Here is an 18,883-nt window from a genome sequence, read left to right on the forward strand (position 1 = left end):
GGTTCTATCACCAGATGTAACCGTTATTTTTAGGTGTTAGACAAACTATGGCCACTTGGCTGAAGGGAGGAACTGGTTTTTACTTTGTTACAAACTGAAGACTTTACAAGGTTTACAAGATGATTACAAGATGTGTTTCTCTGTCTGTTTCTCATTCTATGTGTGTTGTTCCAAGCTCTGCTCACAAGTGTGTATTGTTCGAGGGTGTCTCGTCTGCCATGTGTTTCACAAGTGTATTGGGGCTTCGGTACGCACCCATATTTATATGCCCCTAAGGCGGCATCGCTTAGGTAATCCGTCACTGACAGCCATGGAAAGCTTTTAGGCACGTACTGATAAGGGCTTAGCCAACTGGAGTCCGAGGAACGAACTACCCCCCATGGGTGTGTCGGTTTGTTAACCTTGGGCCACCGTGATGTTTACAATGTTGCTACTGACTACGGATGTCACACACTAACTTGTTACACTGCTAGTGCGCATGACCAGCTACACACGTGATAACAATGATTGACAGCATTCCAATCATTTTTGCAGTCAAAGTCTTAAAATGTACTAAAACCTAATTCTACCGACGGCTAGGTCTGAAGCCTACTTAGGGTAAACCCTGTGCGAACTCAGACCTAACTTTCCTTCCTTTGTTAAAAATCATGCGACGAGAATTGGTGGCCAAATCCCGATTCTCAAGTACCACTTGAAAATGGACGCGCCACTCTCCTTTTTCCACTGTGACAAGGGTCAATTTCCTATTCTCCACTATACCGTTTCAGAAGAACGGTTTAATTTACTCTGTCGAGCTAAATTGGTTAAACAAACAAAACGCTTTAAGTTGTCCTGGTAGCTTCCGACAAGTTGGCAGCTTATTTGTATATAATTTCTAGATGCTAAATATGTCTTTACTACATGTGTGACTTATTCCTGCGTGACATTCTCCCGTGTTACCAGTCTTCTCGGATAAGGACACATGAAGCACGGGTGGCCAAGTGTATTAGCGCGTCGGCCTCTCACCGCTGTGGCCAAGGTTCGAATCCTGGCTCAAACTGGGGATTTTTCCGGGTTCCTGCCTTGGTTCGAATTTGTGTCACAAGTGAGTTGAAGTTATTCTCCCGTGTTTCCAGTCTTCTCGGGTAAGGACACTAAACCGGAGGTCCCGTCTCTTCAAGCTGCACTACACTAACCTGAACCGAAGGGAAGTAAAAGAACCACTGGGGACGCAATAAACCCTCTGGCAGTGACCACCCCCAGTGACAGTGCTTACAATGGCAGCGCTTACAATTACTAACAATAGACTCAAGGGGGTACATGAATTGGAGTCTAGCTCGGTTATACTTTCCCCACCAGTCTAACTGGTGGAAATTGAATAAATAAATAGACTAGTCCAACGAAGCTTGCTCTGGTCACGTGACATATTTGGCCTTACAGAATTTGAATTTTTCATCTTAAAATGGGGTTGGTTTATCTAGAACACAGAAAGTAAAATAATACACACATTTGTTTGTTTGGGTGATGTCTTTAGAAAACCAGTTGGAATGGTTAACTATCGTTTTATTCAAGAAGATATTTAGCAAAATAGGTCGCGTGACCTTGATTTCGCAAATAAAATGTGTATTTACTGCCTAGTGTCAAATGTTAGCCAACTATTCCAGGTGGAATATATTCCATTACTACGATATCGATATACTGAAGCGAAAACGTTTTCAGATAACTCTTTTTTGCATAATCAAGGTCACTTGACCATGGCTAAGATTTTTTCACGAGCATATCAAATGTGAGCACTATACAAAAAATGTAGTTATTTATAGAATAATGGAAATGGTCCATTAAGTTCATTGAAAATGTTTACACAATATTTTCTAGCCCCCCCCCCCCCCCCCCCATTCACTCTCGAAGTTTATGGGTTACGTGCCAAATCATTGTAATGCATAAATTTGATTTATTACATGACAAAACAGCCGTTCAGAGGCTATCAAACAACAACACCGGTATGTTCGATATGTAGCAATGTTTTTGCATTTCACTGTCCACAATATTCAATTGTTTTTCGTCTGGTCAGCGGCTTCCCTCATAAAAACACGAACATTTTCTGCGGCCATTTTGTTTTTCTTGCGTAGAAAAATCGAAATGTTGATCAGTATAAATTTTTGATACACTCCTGTCCGACTTAAATGAGAGAACGAGAAATCGAAACTCTCTGAATAACCATGGAAGACGTTGAAATGGAAGACGTTGAGGATTCGTCAGCTTTTGCTCTGCAAGCAGACAAATGGAGGAAAGCAGTGGAGGGGGATGAAGGAAATGTCGACGTTTCTCATCGATTTCGTAGCCTCCTTTACAAACATTTCTCCGAGACTGTATTTGAATGTTTCGAGGTTCAGAAATCCCCGCCAGACAGCCCAGTTCTCAAGCTTAACATCAACGAGGACAAATGCTGCGATAGAGTTTTCAGAATTATGGAATACTTCCTCTGTGGTGAGGACCCAAAATTAGGATATCCAAAATTACAACAAACGAACAATCCTCCACCCCTATGCGGGAAAATGTTTAAATATGGGGAACCTACATACTCGTGCAGGTAAATGAATGATTTTTATATTTGTTACCCTTTGGTTGACTTATTTCGCCATGTTTAAATCTAAATGTTGACATAAGTAGATAACTTATGATGTGGCGGAAAAAGAAATAAGTTAACACCATTGAGTCCAGTTGACCTTAGAGATATTATCAAGGATTTTTTTTTATATATTGGGGATAATGGTATTTCTTGTAATGATAGTGATGATTTTGCTTATAATGATAATGATTAAAATAATATATAATCTTTTTTGTGCATAATAAGTAAGAGTTAATTACCGAGAGCCGAGGCAATAAGCGATATACATCACGAGGCTGACTTATAACAGATTGACAAAGGTTTCCACGCAAAAAAGGTTTTTCAGAATCTTAATCTTTGAAATTGAACCCTGATTGAACAAAGAGTTGTGTGGAGGATTCAAACGACATTAGCATATATATCGACAAGTTATTTCTTCTGCAATTTCTACGGCAATCAAAAAGGAAAACGATTAACAATCAACCACATCGGTATGTGCTTAATAGTCACAAAAACTATTTCATCCTTGAAAACAAAGGCCTTGGTATCTTAGTTGTACCAAATACAAAGAAGAGTATTCCCTGCGCGGCCAGTTTATGGCATTTGACAATGGGGGTAGTCTATAAGTGTTCTTTATTTGTAGGAAATAACAATCATGCAATAAGCAAGTGATTTCCTTTACAAAAGGAGCGTTTGAATGAGATTTGTTGCACCCTTCAGTTTGCATAACGCTCGTATTTTTCTGAGATGGAGAGCAACGAAGACATGTCCGAACTGACACAGAATACGTTTTCGCAAGCCGAATAGTTTCTCCCGGATTTTGATCTTGTCGGAATGATCCTTGGAACAACAAGCCGTAATATTACGATTTTAAGTGAAGAATAAGTTGAGAAGAGTAAGGACAACAGGATACGGTGTGGGCTGTTCGTACCTATCAAGAGTGGGCAGAAGTGAGGAATTAGAAACAGAGCTGTGGCAGGATCGGATAGTTTCGTAAGATTCGATAGTATCAAGGGTGTTTGATTGTAGTGTTGATGAAGTAATGATAGAGGATGTTTGTTAGGACAATAAAGTCATAAAGAGCCAGGGCGAAAGTGGCAATAAACCCCTAAAAAGACCTGCAGATGTAAAAAGATAATATTTGAAGTTTTTTTTTTATGTTTATGGTCCAATAGATTTTAGAAAAGTGTAAAGTTAAGTGCCATATGATTGGGTTTTGATATTCAGCATGGAAGAGTGCAGGTAGTGAATTGATTTGATTGCTCATTATAAATGCACGTGATGTATACAAGCTTCCCTGGGATGTATCTATATACATCCCTTGCATTTATAATAAGCAATTCAATTCAATTCATCAGCCCTGCTCTTCCCTGCTGAATATCAAAACCCTCCCCGGGCTCTTAGCAACTGGCATATTAATAAGGTTTGTACATGAAATAAAGCCCTACAGAAAACAATGGAAACCGTGTCAATCATGTAAGAAGAATGGATTGTAGTAGGATGGCTCTGCTATTAATTCATCCATTACCACAGGCTCTCCACCCTATGCGCATGAACGCTCATGGAGATCAGCAATGCATGCGTGCACCTCTTTTGTACATCTGAGTGAGAAAAATACACAATAATTAATAATAAATTCACTTTATTCTTTAAAATCAGATTAGAAATAAAGTATATATTTATGTCTATGAAGTCACATTTTCACCTCAAAACAGCTTCCAAAACAAGCCCGATTTACCCACCTAAAAGACTGGAGGAATCTACGAGGAAAAGAAACCAACCACTACAAAGTGCGAAGAATAAACTTTATTTCAAAGAATAAATTTTAAAGAATAAAGTGAAAGGAAAAATATGTCTTTTTTTCCCATATTCATGTATTTTTCTCACTCAGATGTACAAAAAAGGTACGCACACATGCATTGCTGATCTCCATGAGCATTCAGACGCATTTTTAAGCTGAATTTACAAAAAAAACAGAACGAAAACAGATGCCTCCCCTACATTCTGAGTTTTATAAAGCCCGTCAAAGTCAAACACTGCTACACCTAGTCAGTGGTATCCTAGCTTTCCAAAAGTGCTTTGCGGTCCCATTTTTAATCCCTTTTCACTGTGCTAATGCAAGCACAAATTTATGGTTGCTTGTATTTTTCATTAAAAAATACAGCTATGAGCATATTACATGCCTGCACTGCGACATGGGAGTCTAAGAAACTCAGAATAAGCCTGAAAACAATTTTTGAATAAGGTTGGGTGGCAAATTGTTTTAGATGTGAAAAAGCTGTAATTTTTAAGCAAATTACAAGCAAAACTTGTTGTCAGCAACAGGCTGTAGCAGTGTCGTTTTTCTCACAATTTTGCTCAAATGTCAGTACAGTAGAGTGGATGGGTTAAACAGATTGGTGAAGCAGATACAAGCCAGATCCAGGGTAAAGATAGGCTTGATTTCCAGCTCGTTTCTGTGAGTCTGCAGTACGTGCCCCAATCAACGTTTAAATAACTGATCTGGTTGTTTGTCCCGCGATTGAAATTTCAACCAATCATAATAGCACCCGGATAGGTCTCATGCTGAAGACAACTTACTATTAGGAAGGCTTAAGTAAGAAGCTTGAAGTCTTAAATCTGAAGTCTGATGGATTTTAGCAGAGCTAAAATGTTTCCTGTCAATGGCTTGAAATTTTCTTTTATGCAGAATGGATGTGTTTATCCTACAAGCTTTGTTTACAACCCTTGATAGATAATGCAACAGCAGAATAATGAAAAATTAGAAAATATGTGAGGATTAGCAAGAAAATCATAATTCCTGGCCTCGGTAGAATTGGGAAAATGATTCACAGCTCGTCAAAGTCCTTATTTTACTTTAAAGTTAATCTGAGATTTTGAAGGCAATCGAGGTATTTCATTGACATTTTGACGCACCAGCAAGTGATCGCTAACATCGGTTGGCACTTTCCAACTTCCTTGTGTATTCGTTTACCTTTTAGAGTGTTTATGGGAGTTTAATAGCACAGAAGCGACGTCACAGGCAAGCATGTGTGACCATTGATCCAGCTGTTATGTGGGCCGATTAGGCCTAGCGACAGCTAGAAATAGAGCCTAGGGTAAAGAGTTTTGAGTTTGATTGAGGAAACATAAAATTAGCTAAATAAGCTAAACAAAAAGTCCAGTCTGTCAATTTTGAGAATCACCTTTGATCACTGGATTGCAAATTACTTGTGTCTTTCTTGTGCCTTATTATTACTTGATCTCCGATTTGTACACATTATTACTCACAGTTGTTCTTGTGTTAATATCCACAGGGACTGTGGTTATGACGGGACTTGTGTTTTATGCATCGATTGCTTTCAGAAAAGCATACATCGTAATCATAGATACAGGGTAAGAATCAGGGAAGAGCTTGGCACACTTTTCAAGTCACTTCATCGTCATAGTAATTTTCTAACTTTCTAATGTCCAAAGCTACCCTTTCAAATTTCCTGGCATGACTTTTTTTTGTAAGAAGTACAGTACCGCTCTCGAACATGTGGACATATGTTCGCGAAATTGTTCGCGAAATTCGTGAACACTGTTCGCGAAATTTGCGAACAACGTTCGCGAACAGCTGATGTTCGCGAACACAGTGTTCGCGAACAGACCAGGACAAACCGTTTGACAAACGGGAACTCGTACCGTGTAACCGAAGACTTACAGTACTGATACTCACTTAAAATACATACAGGAGTTCTGCAAGCGATTCAAATAAATTGTTTGTGTAAAAGTCAGCTGAGAGTTATGGTTATCGTTAAAATCAGAAACAACAAATTCAGTTATAGTCTGATATGCCTTCAGTTCAATTATTTGTAGACGATCAAGACAAGACACTTTCAAGTTTGAGAAATAAAGACGATAAATATGGCGGATGAAAGCCAAAGCATGCGAAGGATTCGATCGTCGATTTACGAGGGCAGACACAGGCAAAAAAGTTAGTTAGTTTATTCTCAAAAGCTTGCCTCGAAGAGGGAAGGAATGTCGATCGCTTGATATTCTTCAATGATTTTCGAATGTTTGAAAACTGCTAGCGAAGAATTTTGAAATTCTATTTGACAAATACTTGTAATAAACACGGGAAAAGGAATGCCGATCGCTTGATATCCTTCGAAGATTTTCGACAAATCGGCATTCCTTCTCCCGTGTTTATTACAAGTATTTGTCAAATCTTCGCTAGCAGTTTTCACACATTCGAAAATCTTTGAAGGATATCAAGCGATCAGCATTCCTTCTCCCGTGTTCATTACAAGTATTTGTCAAATGGCTTCCCGCTGTTATTAAGTCTTCACTAGCAGTTTTCACACATTTCGAAAATCTTCGAATAATATCAAGCGATCGATCGGCGTTCCTTCCTCAAACTAATTCTCCTGTGTTTATTGCATGTCTTTGTCAAATAATGGCTTCCCGCTGTTATTAAGTCTACGCTAGCAGTTTTCACACATTTCGAAAATAATCAAGCGATCGCGATTCCCTCCTCAAACTAACTCTCCCGTGTTTAGTACAAGTCTTTGCTTTGTCAAATAAATGGCTTCCCGCTTTTCAAAGTATTCGCTAGCAGTTAATACACATTCGAAAATCTTCAAGGAATATCAAGCGATCGGCATTCATTCCCCAAACTATAATTCTCTGTCTAATACAAGTCTTTGTCAAATAAATGGCTTCTCGCTGTTCCAGCTGTTATTAAGCCCTGGATCACACGTTACCATTCGTCAAACCGTTTATTTTGTATCTGTTCGCGAACAGTCTATATGTTCGCGAAAGTTTCACGAACAGTGTCCCTATGTTCGTGAGCGGTACTGTAATTAATATCTGTAACAAAGCTAACCATTACCCCACACTATTACAAAGTTACACAAGTTACACTACTACACTATTTATATCAGTATATACTGTATTTTAATTCTATAAACTACAGAATTAATGAACTATAGAAACTTTAGAAACTATGTTTTTATTAAGCTTCTTCCTTTGCTCATGTCAAAGCTTTCCTATATTGCACACATCAGGCCCATAGCCAGTGGGAATAATATATACATCAGGCCCATAGCCAGGGGGAATAATACATACATCAAGCCCATAGCCAGGGGGAATAATACACACATCAGGCCCATTGTCAGGGGGTATAATACATAAATAAGGCCCATAGCCAGTGGGAATAATACATTACATCAGGCCCATAGCCAGGGGGAATAATACACACATCAGGCCCATAGTCAGGGGGTATAATACATACATCAGGCCCATAGCCAGGGGGAATAATACATACATCAGGCCCATAGCCAGGGGGAATAATACATACATCAGGCTTATGGCCAGGGGGAATAATACATACATCAGGCCCATAGCCAGGGGGAATAATACATACATCAGGCTTATGGCCAGGGGGAATAATACATACATCAGGCCCATAGTCAGGGGGGAATAATACACACATCAGGCCCATAGCCAGGGGGAATAATACATACATCAGGCCCATAGCCAGGGGGAATAATACACACATCAGGCCCATAGCCAGGGGGAATAATACATACATCAGGCCCATAGTCAGGGGGTATAATACATACATCAGGCCCATAGTCAGGGGGTATAATACATACAGCATCAGGCCCATAGCCAGGGGGTATAATACACACATCAGGCCCATAGCCAGGGGGAATAATACACACATCAGGCCCATAGCCAGGGGGAATAATATATACATCAGGCCTATAGTCAGGGGGAATAATACATACATCAGGCCCATAGCCAGGGGGATTAATACACACATCAGGCCCATAGCCAGGGGGTATAATACATACATCAGGCCCATAGTCAGGGGGTATAATACATACATCAGGCCCATAGCCAGGGGGTATAATACACACATCAGGCCCATAGCCAGGGGGAATAATACACACATCAGGCCCATAGCCAGGGGGAATAATATATACATCAGGCCTATAGTCAGGGGGAATAATACATACATCAGGCCCATAGCCAGGGGGTATAATACATACATCAGGCCATAGCCAGGGTGTATAATACACACATCAGGCCCATAGTCAGGGGGAATAATATATACATCAGGCCTATAGTCAGGGGGAATAATATATACATCAGGCCCATAGCCAGGGGGTATAATACACACATCAGGCCCATAGTCAGGGGGAATAATATATACATCAGGCCCATAGCCAGGGGGTATAATACATACATCAGGCCCATAGCCAGGGGGAATAATATATACATCAGGCCCATAGCCAGGGGGAATAATTCATACATCAGGCCCATAGTCAGGGGGTATAATACATACATCAGGCCCATAGCCAGGGGGAATAATACACACATCAGGCCCATAGCCAGGGGGAATAATATATACATCAGGCCTATAGTCAGGGGGAATAATACATACATCAGGCCCATAGCCAGGGGGTATAATACATACATCAGGCCCATAGCCAGGGGGAATAATACACACATCAGGCCCATAGCCAGGGGGGTATAATACATACATCAGGCCCATAGCCAGGGGGAATAATACATACATCAGGCCCATAGCCAGGGGGAATAATACATACATCAGGCCCATAGCCAGGGGGTATGATACATACATCAGGCCCATAGCCAGTGGGAATAATACATACATCAGGCCCATAGTCAGGGGGTATAATACATACAGCATCAGGCCCATAGTCAGGAGGAATAATACATACATCAGGCCCATAGCCAGGGGGAATAATACACACATCAGGCCCATAGCCAGGGGGTATAATACATACATCAGGCCCATAGCCAGTGGGTATAATACATACATCAGGCCCATAGCCAGGGGGAATAATATATACATCAGGCCCATAGCCAGGGGGGTATAATACATACATCAGGCCCATAGCCAGGGGGAATAATATATACATCAGGCCTATAGTCAGGGGGAATAATACATACATCAGGCCCATAGCCAGGGGGTATAATACATACATCAGGCCATAGCCAGGGTGTATAATACACACATCAGGCCCATAGTCAGGGGGAATAATATATACATCAGGCCTATAGTCAGGGGGAATAATATATACATCAGGCCCATAGCCAGGGGGTATAATACACACATCAGGCCCATAGTCAGGGGGAATAATATATACATCAGGCCCATAGCCAGGGGGTATAATACATACATCAGGCCCATAGCCAGGGGGAATAATATATACATCAGGCCCATAGCCAGGGGGAATAATACATACATCAGGCCCATAGTCAGGGGGTATAATACATACATCAGGCCCATAGCCAGGGGGAATAATACACACATCAGGCCCATAGCCAGGGGGAATAATATATACATCAGGCCTATAGTCAGGGGGAATAATACATACATCAGGCCCATAGCCAGGGGGTATAATAAATACATCAGGCCCATAGCCAGGGGGAATAATACACACATCAGGCCCATAGCCAGGGGGGTATAATACATACATCAGGCCCATAGCCAGGGGGAATAATACATACATCAGGCCCATAGCCAGGGGGAATAATACATACATCAGGCCCATAGCCAGGGGGTATGATACATACATCAGGCCCATAGCCAGTGGGAATAATACATACATCAGGCCCATAGTCAGGGGGTATAATACATACAGCATCAGGCCCATAGTCAGGAGGAATAATACATACATCAGGCCCATAGCCAGGGGGAATAATACACACATCAGGCCCATAGCCAGGGGGTATAATACATACATCAGGCCCATAGCCAGTGGGTATAATACATACATCAGGCCCATAGCCAGGGGGAATAATATATACATCAGGCCCATAGCCAGGGGGGTATAATACATACATCAGGCCCATAGCCAGGGGGAATAATACATACATCAGGCCCATAGCCAGGGGGAATAATACATACATCAGGCCCATAGCCAGGGGGTATGATACATACATCAGGCCCATAGCCAGGGGGTATAATACACACATCAGGCCCATAGTCAGGGGAAATAATATATACATCAGGCCCATAGCCAGGAAGTATAATACATACATCAGGCCCTGAACTAAAAGGAGGGGTTAATATTGCATATACATCATGTCAATAGCAAGAGGGAACAAATAATGAATAATGCATACATCGGGCTGTAGCCTCATTGCAGACATGACCTCTTTATTCTATATTTATGCTTGCAGATGTCCTCTGTAGTGGGTCTAGTGAATTTGTGATAAAGATAGTATAGCACACATCATCATACATAGTTTTTCTTCTGTGCGTTCTAATTGTGTGCCTGTAGATGAACACATCCCTCGGTAGTGGATTCTGTGACTGTGGCGATGACGAGGCCTGGAAAGAGGGAGCATGTTGCAACCTGCATAAGCAGGGAAGCACAGCTAATGCTGATGGGGTATGTGCTTTGATAGTGAGGCTATATATATTGTGGCCAAAATGGGGTAATTATTATATTATGTGGTAAAATAAAAAACTATAAAAAACACTATGTACTGTACAGTAATTCAAAAGGCACAAGTTAAAATGTGTTTTGGTCTGGTATAATAAATTTAAATGCATAGGATTTAAAAACTACATTATCAAGGAGTTTACCGCCTGATGAGGGATGTAGACATTTGCATTGTTAACTGGTCTGTGTATTGTATACTGGTTTTCCCTGTATAGAACGTCTGCTTTTGGTTATAAGTCAAAATGCTCTACTTTTTTTAAATTCATAATATCATATACATAAAATGTGATTTGCTTTTAGAATCCTGTTGACAAATTGTCTGAGGGCTTGGTTCAGCGGGCTTCCCTGTTGTACATGACCTCTCTGCACTTTTGTATCGAAATGATTATGTGGGACACTGATGGGCAACTACCAGAAGATCTCGAAGTCACGTGAGTTGGGAAATTTTAATAATAAACTTACTTCTCATTGAAGGACCATACAAAAATTATACTTTTTTCCATATTATTTATATGACTGTGCACTCCCCAAGAGAATGTCCAGAGAAAAATGCAGGGTGAGGTCCAGTATTTATATAATGACCTTGGAATGGAAGTTTTCTCATTATTCTAAGCCATTCTTGACCTATCTAGAAACTAAAACTAAAACTTTTTCTGTCGAAATACATGTAAAAGTTCTATATAAACATTCAACTATTTGACTTGTCAGTGGTTACCCAATTCCTGGTTACATGCCTTGCCATTACAGTATTTCTCCTGTTTTAGCACCATTTGTAACCATTGTTTTGATACAATCAGGTGCAATGAAGATGCATTCTTCACCATGCTCTTCAATGATGAAGTTCACACATATGATGAGGTATGTTTTATCATGATCATTAGTATAATAGATCACCACAATATTATTGATATATGAAACAGTAGTGTGATTGATCACTGTGACAGTATTACACAATATCCAATAACCTACTTAAGTGACAAAAATATATATTAGTTGCCCAATTTCCATTGGTGGAAACAGTAAAAGCATGAACTTTATTGCTGAGGGGCAAATGTTGATTCTAAAAATGCAACTAACTTCTCCTGAAAAAAGGGCCCAAGAGGCCTGGCTCCACTTTCTTGCTGTCAAAAATACAAATAAAATATTTGAAATTTTTTAAAGTACAAAGGAAAATGTCTAGTGAAAGGCCCTTTGGGTCCCGAACTTTTATAGACCCTAACTATAGTATGCCCAAGAGACAAATTTCCAGCACTGAGAAATAACAGTTCTATTTGTTCTGCAGTTAGGCTGTTTATCCAAGATTCAAATATGTTTTCAAATTTAGTAAATTGTAGTTTTGTGTCTTTCCAGTAGTTTCTTCCTTAAGAGAAATAATTATAATTGTATAAATGGCATGAGTCCCGTAGATGAGCCCATGGCTATTGGGACAAATGTCTCTCAATATTGTTAATATAAAAAAAAAAAAACAACACTTTGTTTTGTTGAACAGGTTATTAGGACCCTGCGTGATGCTTTGCCACACTGCTATCATGAGACAGCATTAAGTTATGCCAATACAGTGGACAGAGAGGTGCATATCACTTAAAAATAGACATATTATTTTGACTATTATTACAGTTACTATAATAATTAGATGCTTGTTAAAATAATATCTCTGTGCCTTTCAACAGGTATTTACACTATTATTATACCCCTACTATTACAGTTACTACAGTAACATTTAATTATTACAGTTACATTTAACAAATAGATCCATTTTTTATGTGCGCCTGTCCTCTAAACAGTGCACATTATGACGTCACAGTGTGTCATGATCAAAAAAGTATGCAATGAGACACAGCCTAGTTGCGTGACTGTTGTTTATGACATGCTGTGACATCTGCTTTGCATCTGTTAAAGGGCAGACACACAAATGAGATCTATCTGTTTTATACGACGTTAGAATATAGTCTTTGGGAGCACGTGGGCATGCAGACACCAAGCATGTGTGTGTTCTCTATTACACATGAACACTTGACCAATCAGAGAGCACAATTTATAAGTGTTGTTTGTATAAATGATAATAGAATTCATGTAGTATCTTTGTACCTTTACACAGGGAAGAGCAGCTGTCCGCTCAGGAAGGTACCAGCAATGTGAGGAGTCAAGAAAAGTAATAAAGGTAAGAGCAATAGTGCATCCTCCCTTTCAGTATCTATTTCATAAGTTTTTCTCGACACTAGAATTCTTATATAATCACCACCCCTTTTATGCTCCCTTGTGCTTAGCCTATTCCTCCCCTGAAATGCAATCCCTCACCCCCTTCATTTTCTCTTACATTTTTTGTGGTATCTACCTTATTCCCTACCATGTTCATTTTTTAGTTTGTACACCCCTTTTATACAGTAGACGATGTGGCCAAGAGGGTTATATACAAGAAGTGTACAATGTTCTTGATTTATTGCAACCTTAGAACCTTTACTTTGTGAGAGACAAATACTGTATCTCATTTCATTAACATTGAAAGGTCAGAAGTAATATTCAAGGTAAAGCTCCTTCACCAATAAGACTCCAGGACTACAGAATCTACTGTATAATTAATGTCTATAATAAGAAGACTGTAAGAATACCCCTTGCTAGAAAATATACTGGGATAGGAACTCAGTTCTCTTGTCTGTCTCATCCAGCAAGGGACATCTGGTCCTGGGCGGCTCCCACTGCGCTGTCGTGTCATGCATCACAAAGTTGTGGCATATCAGCTGTTTTCCCTTCGTCTCTTGTCTTGGCTAAGTAATATCACGTCTTTATCAGGTGGGTTATCTATCCATTTGTCTGAATCAAAAAGTAATATATATATATATATATATCCTGACAATACAAACCTTTCCAAACAGATAGCTGCAAAACAATTATTTTATCATTTAGTTAACAGGGCACAACTTAATTTATTACTAATTTTAGTTACAGACTAGAACATTGTTGTGTCTTCATTAAGAATATCTGTTACATTGCTGTTTCATTTGTTTTTCAGATGGCCTGCGTAGATTGTTCTGTAACATTGCCGTTAACTCTGTTGAGGGTGGTTCGTCCCTTCTTGACCAAGTTCTTCTCGCTGATGCCACCCTGTGGAAAAGTATGTACAAAAAACAGTATATCTACACATCTATACATATAATGTCAACATTTATCTATGTATCTGTCAATCACTTGTCATAAAGCCATCATTGTTATTGGGTTAATGCAATTGTTTGTTTTACCTCAGACACAATTTGTCATGCATTTGTAATTGAGCAATATAATTGGATTGATGAATGTGATTCTTGTACCAAACACAAATTTTGCTATCATCATCATTATCTAGTTTGCAATAAAGCCATGAGACTTGGTTAGTTAGGTTGATGGATGTGCTATCTGTACCAAACACAATTTTTGTCATCATCCATCTATCTGTAATTTATTTGCAATAAAGCCATGAGAGGGTTAAATGGGTTATTTTTGTTTTTTCAATCAACTGTCACTCATTGGTCTTAAACCCACCAGACTAAGATGAGTGAATGAAGAATATATATTAATGAATGAACGCAGGAACAAGCTATGTATGATGTTTTTATTATCTCCCAAGGTGCAAGGATGTCTATGCACAAAGTGTTCATCAACACGTAAGTTTATTCTTATAATAGTATACATTACTGTGTAGGTACAGTAAAGATCCGTTTGAAAGTGAAGCTTGAAAGATTTCAAAGAAAGTCAGCCATAGATTTTCATCAGAAGGAAGTGCGAAGATTCTAGAAGAAGAATATTTGGCAGTAGAACAAAATGTTTAGTTAACACCACCACACAGAAAGAGAAGATGGACAAAAGCTTTTTTCCAGCATAATGTGGAAAATGTATGTCATATTTTGTACTTTTATGATAGCCACAAAGTAACAGAATGTGAATTCTTCATTTTGCAGTATGCTGATCGACTCTGAAGGCAAGAAATGGTTTGCTGTCCATTTTGCCAAGGTACCTAAAGCTAAAAACCCTTTGATGCTGTAAGCCTGATCACAGGGGCAGATCAAGGAGTTAAAAAGAAGGGGAGCCGAATTATTGTTCTTCCATGGATTTCCTTATATTTCTTGTTATTTTTTAGCTAAATATCTGAAAATAGAGATAAGCCCACCCTTAGATCCGCCCCTGCCATCTTGTTTCAATTTTGGCAGCCAGTGGGGTTTGGCAGATTATTGGTGTTGATGGTATAAGTCAGGGCTAGAAATTGTGCCTGCATGAGTAAATTTTATTACAGAGCAAGAAACTTTATGCCATTTTTAGTGATTATGTCAGGCGAAAGCCCTCTCTTTTAAGCCTCGATAGGAATTATTTTTAATTGAAGCTAGTTAAAGATTCGATTTTTCCTTAATGTTCAGCCATGTAAGTGAACCATACCTTTTTCACCATCCCTTTTTATCCTCTTCTTCCAAACATGGTTCCTTGTGAATTTGAACCTTTTGTTCTGTACACACAAACTCCCCTTTGTCTTCAATGCAGTACATACAGTGTGTAAAGTAAATTATAAAATTATGATTATTTTTTAGAACTACAAAAAGATGATGGAGGACTTTGTGGCGGATGACCATGAACATAGCCTCTCTGTAAGTTGATGGAATATGAACATAGCCTCTCTGTAAGTTGATGGAATATGAACATAGCCTCTCTGTAAGTTGATGGAATATGAACATAGCCCCTCTGTAAGTTGATGGAATATGAACATAGCCTCTCTGTAAGTTGATGGAATATGAACATAGCCTTTCTGTAAGTTAATGGAATATGAACATAGCCCCTCTGTAAGTTGATGGAATATAAACAGCCTCACTGTAAGTTGATGGAATATAAACATAGCCTCTCTGTAACTTAATAGAAAATGAACATAACCTCTCTGTAAGTTGATGGAATATAAACAGCCTCACTGTAAGTTGATGGAATATAAACATAGCCTCTCTGTAACTTAATAGAAAATGAACATAACCTCTCTGTAAGTTGATGGAATATGAACATAGTCTCTCTGTAAGTTGATGGAATATGAACATAGCCTCTCTGTAAGTTGATGGAATATGAACATAGCGCCTCTGTAAGTTTATGGAATATGAACATAGCCTCTCTTTAAGTTGATAGAATATGAACATAGCCCCTCTGTAAGTTGATGGAATATAAACAGCCTCACTGTAAGTTGATGGAATATAAACATAGCCTCTCTGTAACTTAATAGAAAATGAACATAACCTCTCTGTAAGTTAATGGAATATAAACATAGCCTCTCAGTAAGTTAATGGAATATGAACATAGCCCCTCTGTCAGTTGATTGGAATATGAACATAGCCTCTCTTCTAGTTGATGGAATATGAACATAGCCTCTCTGTAAGTTGATGGAATATAAACATAACCCCTCTGTAAGTTAATGGAACATGAACATAGCCTCTCTGTAAGTTGATAGAATATGAACATAGCCCCTCTGTAAGTTGATGGAATATAAACAGCCTCACTGTAAGTTGATGGAATATAAACATAGCCTCTCTGTAACTTAATAGAAAATGAACATAACCTCTCAGTAAGTTAATGGAATATGAACATAGCCCCTCTGTTAGTTGATGGAATATGAACATAGCCTCTCTGTAAGTTAATGGAATATGAACATAGCCTCTCAGTAAGTTAATGGAATATGAACATAGCCCCTCTGTCAGTTGATGGAATATGAACATAGCCTCTCTTCTAGTTGATGGAATATGAACATAGCCTCTCTGTAAGTTGATGGAATATAAACATAACCCCTCTGTAAGTTGATGGAACATTAACATAGCCTCTCTGTAAGTAAATAGAACATAAACATAGCCTCTCTGTAAGGTAATAAAACATGAACATATGACTTGTCATATGTAAGTGATCATTCCTTACACAGGAATAACAATAAAAAACAGCTGTAGTGAGTGTTGAAATTATTATTTTTCATTTGTCGTTCATTCACTGAGTTATTATTTAAAATCCACAATCTGTTTAAAAGGGTTTTGCGTTGTTGATGGATATACCATATTGTGCAGTACTGTAAGCCTATTGCAAGCTATTTGATATAAATCAATTGAAAGTTGTTCATGTAATGTTGGTTTCTTCATAGGGAACATCCTACTCAGTGCAAGTTTTTACAGTCCCCACTTTGGTGAGTGTTGTAATTACAATTTCTTGTCTTTCTTAGTGTGTGCCTGATCCTGGTAACATGGCCTTCTTAAAGAGTCCTTGTCACCCAAACATTTGTTACTGTTTTTTGTCCAAAATTGGAAGACAAAGTATTTGAAGAAATATTCAATTACTAACTAAAAACAAAGTTTTATATGGTATTTGTCAATTTTGGTCCAAAATATTGCAATAACTATCTTAAATCAACCGATGGAAATGGATCCTTTTCGTACTTGGTATTATAGCAAGGATGTCATTATGGAGGCTAACAGAGACCCTTATGTTAATAATGATTGACTTGTTGCTGTTGCAGGCCCGGATGCTGGTCCTTGAGCATGATATCCTGATTGTCATCATCGAGACGTTTATGAAAGAGCTCAACTGCCGAGTGAACGGTAATGTTTCACGTCTATAATCCCTACCAACACTATGTACTGTATCTCTCTACCAAGTATTGTACTCACTCAAATGCTGAATAAATGGTAGTCGCAAACACTTAAATAACCTTCTCTGTACTCAGAGTACAGTACTGCATGTATATTGTATACTCAACTGCTGAGTGAGAAGAAGTACTAAACTGTCAAGTGATTCAACCGGCAAGCTTCTTTCATAAGTGTGATTTTGGAAACCCAAAGCCTCATTGTCACCAGTTTACTTCCGGAGGTCCGACGGAAACCTCAACCGTTGAAAGACAAAAGAATCTATTAGAATCCGAGATATTTAACAGGCCATCCGCTCTAAATTATCAATCACATCCTCGAAGAAACTTCAAATAGACACACTGCTTTCAATATTTTGAAATATTTTTCGCGTTTTTCGTTAAAAATCATCGGATATTGTCACCAGTTTACTTCTGTAGGTCCAACCGAAACCTCAACCATTAAAAGGCAATAAAATCCATTTCAATCCACGCTATTTAACAGGCCATCCGCTCTAAATTATCAATCACATCCTCAAAGAAACTTCCAATAGACACACTGCTTCCACTATTTTAAAATATTTTTCGTGTTTTTCGTGAAAAATCATAGGAGATTGTTACGTATTCGACCGGAAGTAAACTTGTGACAATGCGGCTTTTAAGAGACAATACAACTAGTTGCATCTTGTGGCATGTTTTTTATCCTCTTTTACTTACGTATTCAAATGTGTCTTTCAGATGGAACATTTGAGTTCAGTGGCCCTTTCCAACCCCTCAAGCGTGCCCAGTATGTGCTCGTGGATCTAAAGTAAGTACAAAAAGAACTCGCAGACAAAGGCCAACATATAAGTGGCTTGTAAAATCAAAGTATCAATAATATGTTCTGTTTGACTTAGGTATGTTCTACAGCATAAACCTGAAACATGGACAGAGAGGCTAAGAGAAAAGTTCATTTGTTTCCTTGAAGTCTTCTTTACCCTCCTTAAAATGATGCAGGTTGGCAGCATGTCTGTATTACCAACATTTCTTTCTGTCTTTTTAATATACACTAATACTTTATTTTGATTTTGGACCCTTATATAGTGTGCATCTTTATTTAGACTAATGCCTAGTGCACACTAGTGACATAAGAACATAACAACATGGACATAATGACATAAAATATGTTCATGTTGTTATATTGGGCTTATGTCAAAATGTCGGACCATTCACACTTGAACATAAAGATACACGCGCCTATGTCAT

At 38.7% G+C, this 18,883-nt stretch overlaps 1 protein-coding gene across 2 annotated transcripts in view; it reads left to right on the forward strand.

Annotated features, from left to right (window-relative positions):
- Positions 1-2,044: 2,044 nt before the first annotated feature.
- LOC5502492 (E3 ubiquitin-protein ligase UBR2) overlaps positions 2,045-18,883 on the forward strand; it is a 43,669-nt gene continuing 26,830 nt past the window's right edge. For both annotated transcript variants that reach the window (XM_048729868.1, XM_048729869.1), the window contains exons 1-16: positions 2,045-2,569; positions 5,884-5,962; positions 10,873-10,983; positions 11,338-11,468; positions 11,835-11,895; positions 12,527-12,607; positions 13,136-13,198; positions 13,704-13,827; positions 14,048-14,149; positions 14,639-14,675; positions 14,970-15,021; positions 15,591-15,647; positions 17,162-17,203; positions 17,534-17,615; positions 18,377-18,446; positions 18,535-18,634. In XM_048729868.1, coding sequence (XP_048585825.1) covers positions 2,199-2,569; positions 5,884-5,962; positions 10,873-10,983; positions 11,338-11,468; positions 11,835-11,895; positions 12,527-12,607; positions 13,136-13,198; positions 13,704-13,827; positions 14,048-14,149; positions 14,639-14,675; positions 14,970-15,021; positions 15,591-15,647; positions 17,162-17,203; positions 17,534-17,615; positions 18,377-18,446; positions 18,535-18,634 — 1,563 coding nt within the window. In that variant the 5' untranslated portion in view covers positions 2,045-2,198. The remainder of the gene's footprint in view (positions 2,570-5,883; positions 5,963-10,872; positions 10,984-11,337; positions 11,469-11,834; positions 11,896-12,526; positions 12,608-13,135; positions 13,199-13,703; positions 13,828-14,047; positions 14,150-14,638; positions 14,676-14,969; positions 15,022-15,590; positions 15,648-17,161; positions 17,204-17,533; positions 17,616-18,376; positions 18,447-18,534; positions 18,635-18,883) is intronic.

The sequence above is a fragment of the Nematostella vectensis genome, chromosome 7 (genome assembly GCF_932526225.1).
Source record: "Nematostella vectensis chromosome 7, jaNemVect1.1, whole genome shotgun sequence".
NCBI lineage: Eukaryota > Metazoa > Cnidaria > Anthozoa > Actiniaria > Edwardsiidae > Nematostella > Nematostella vectensis.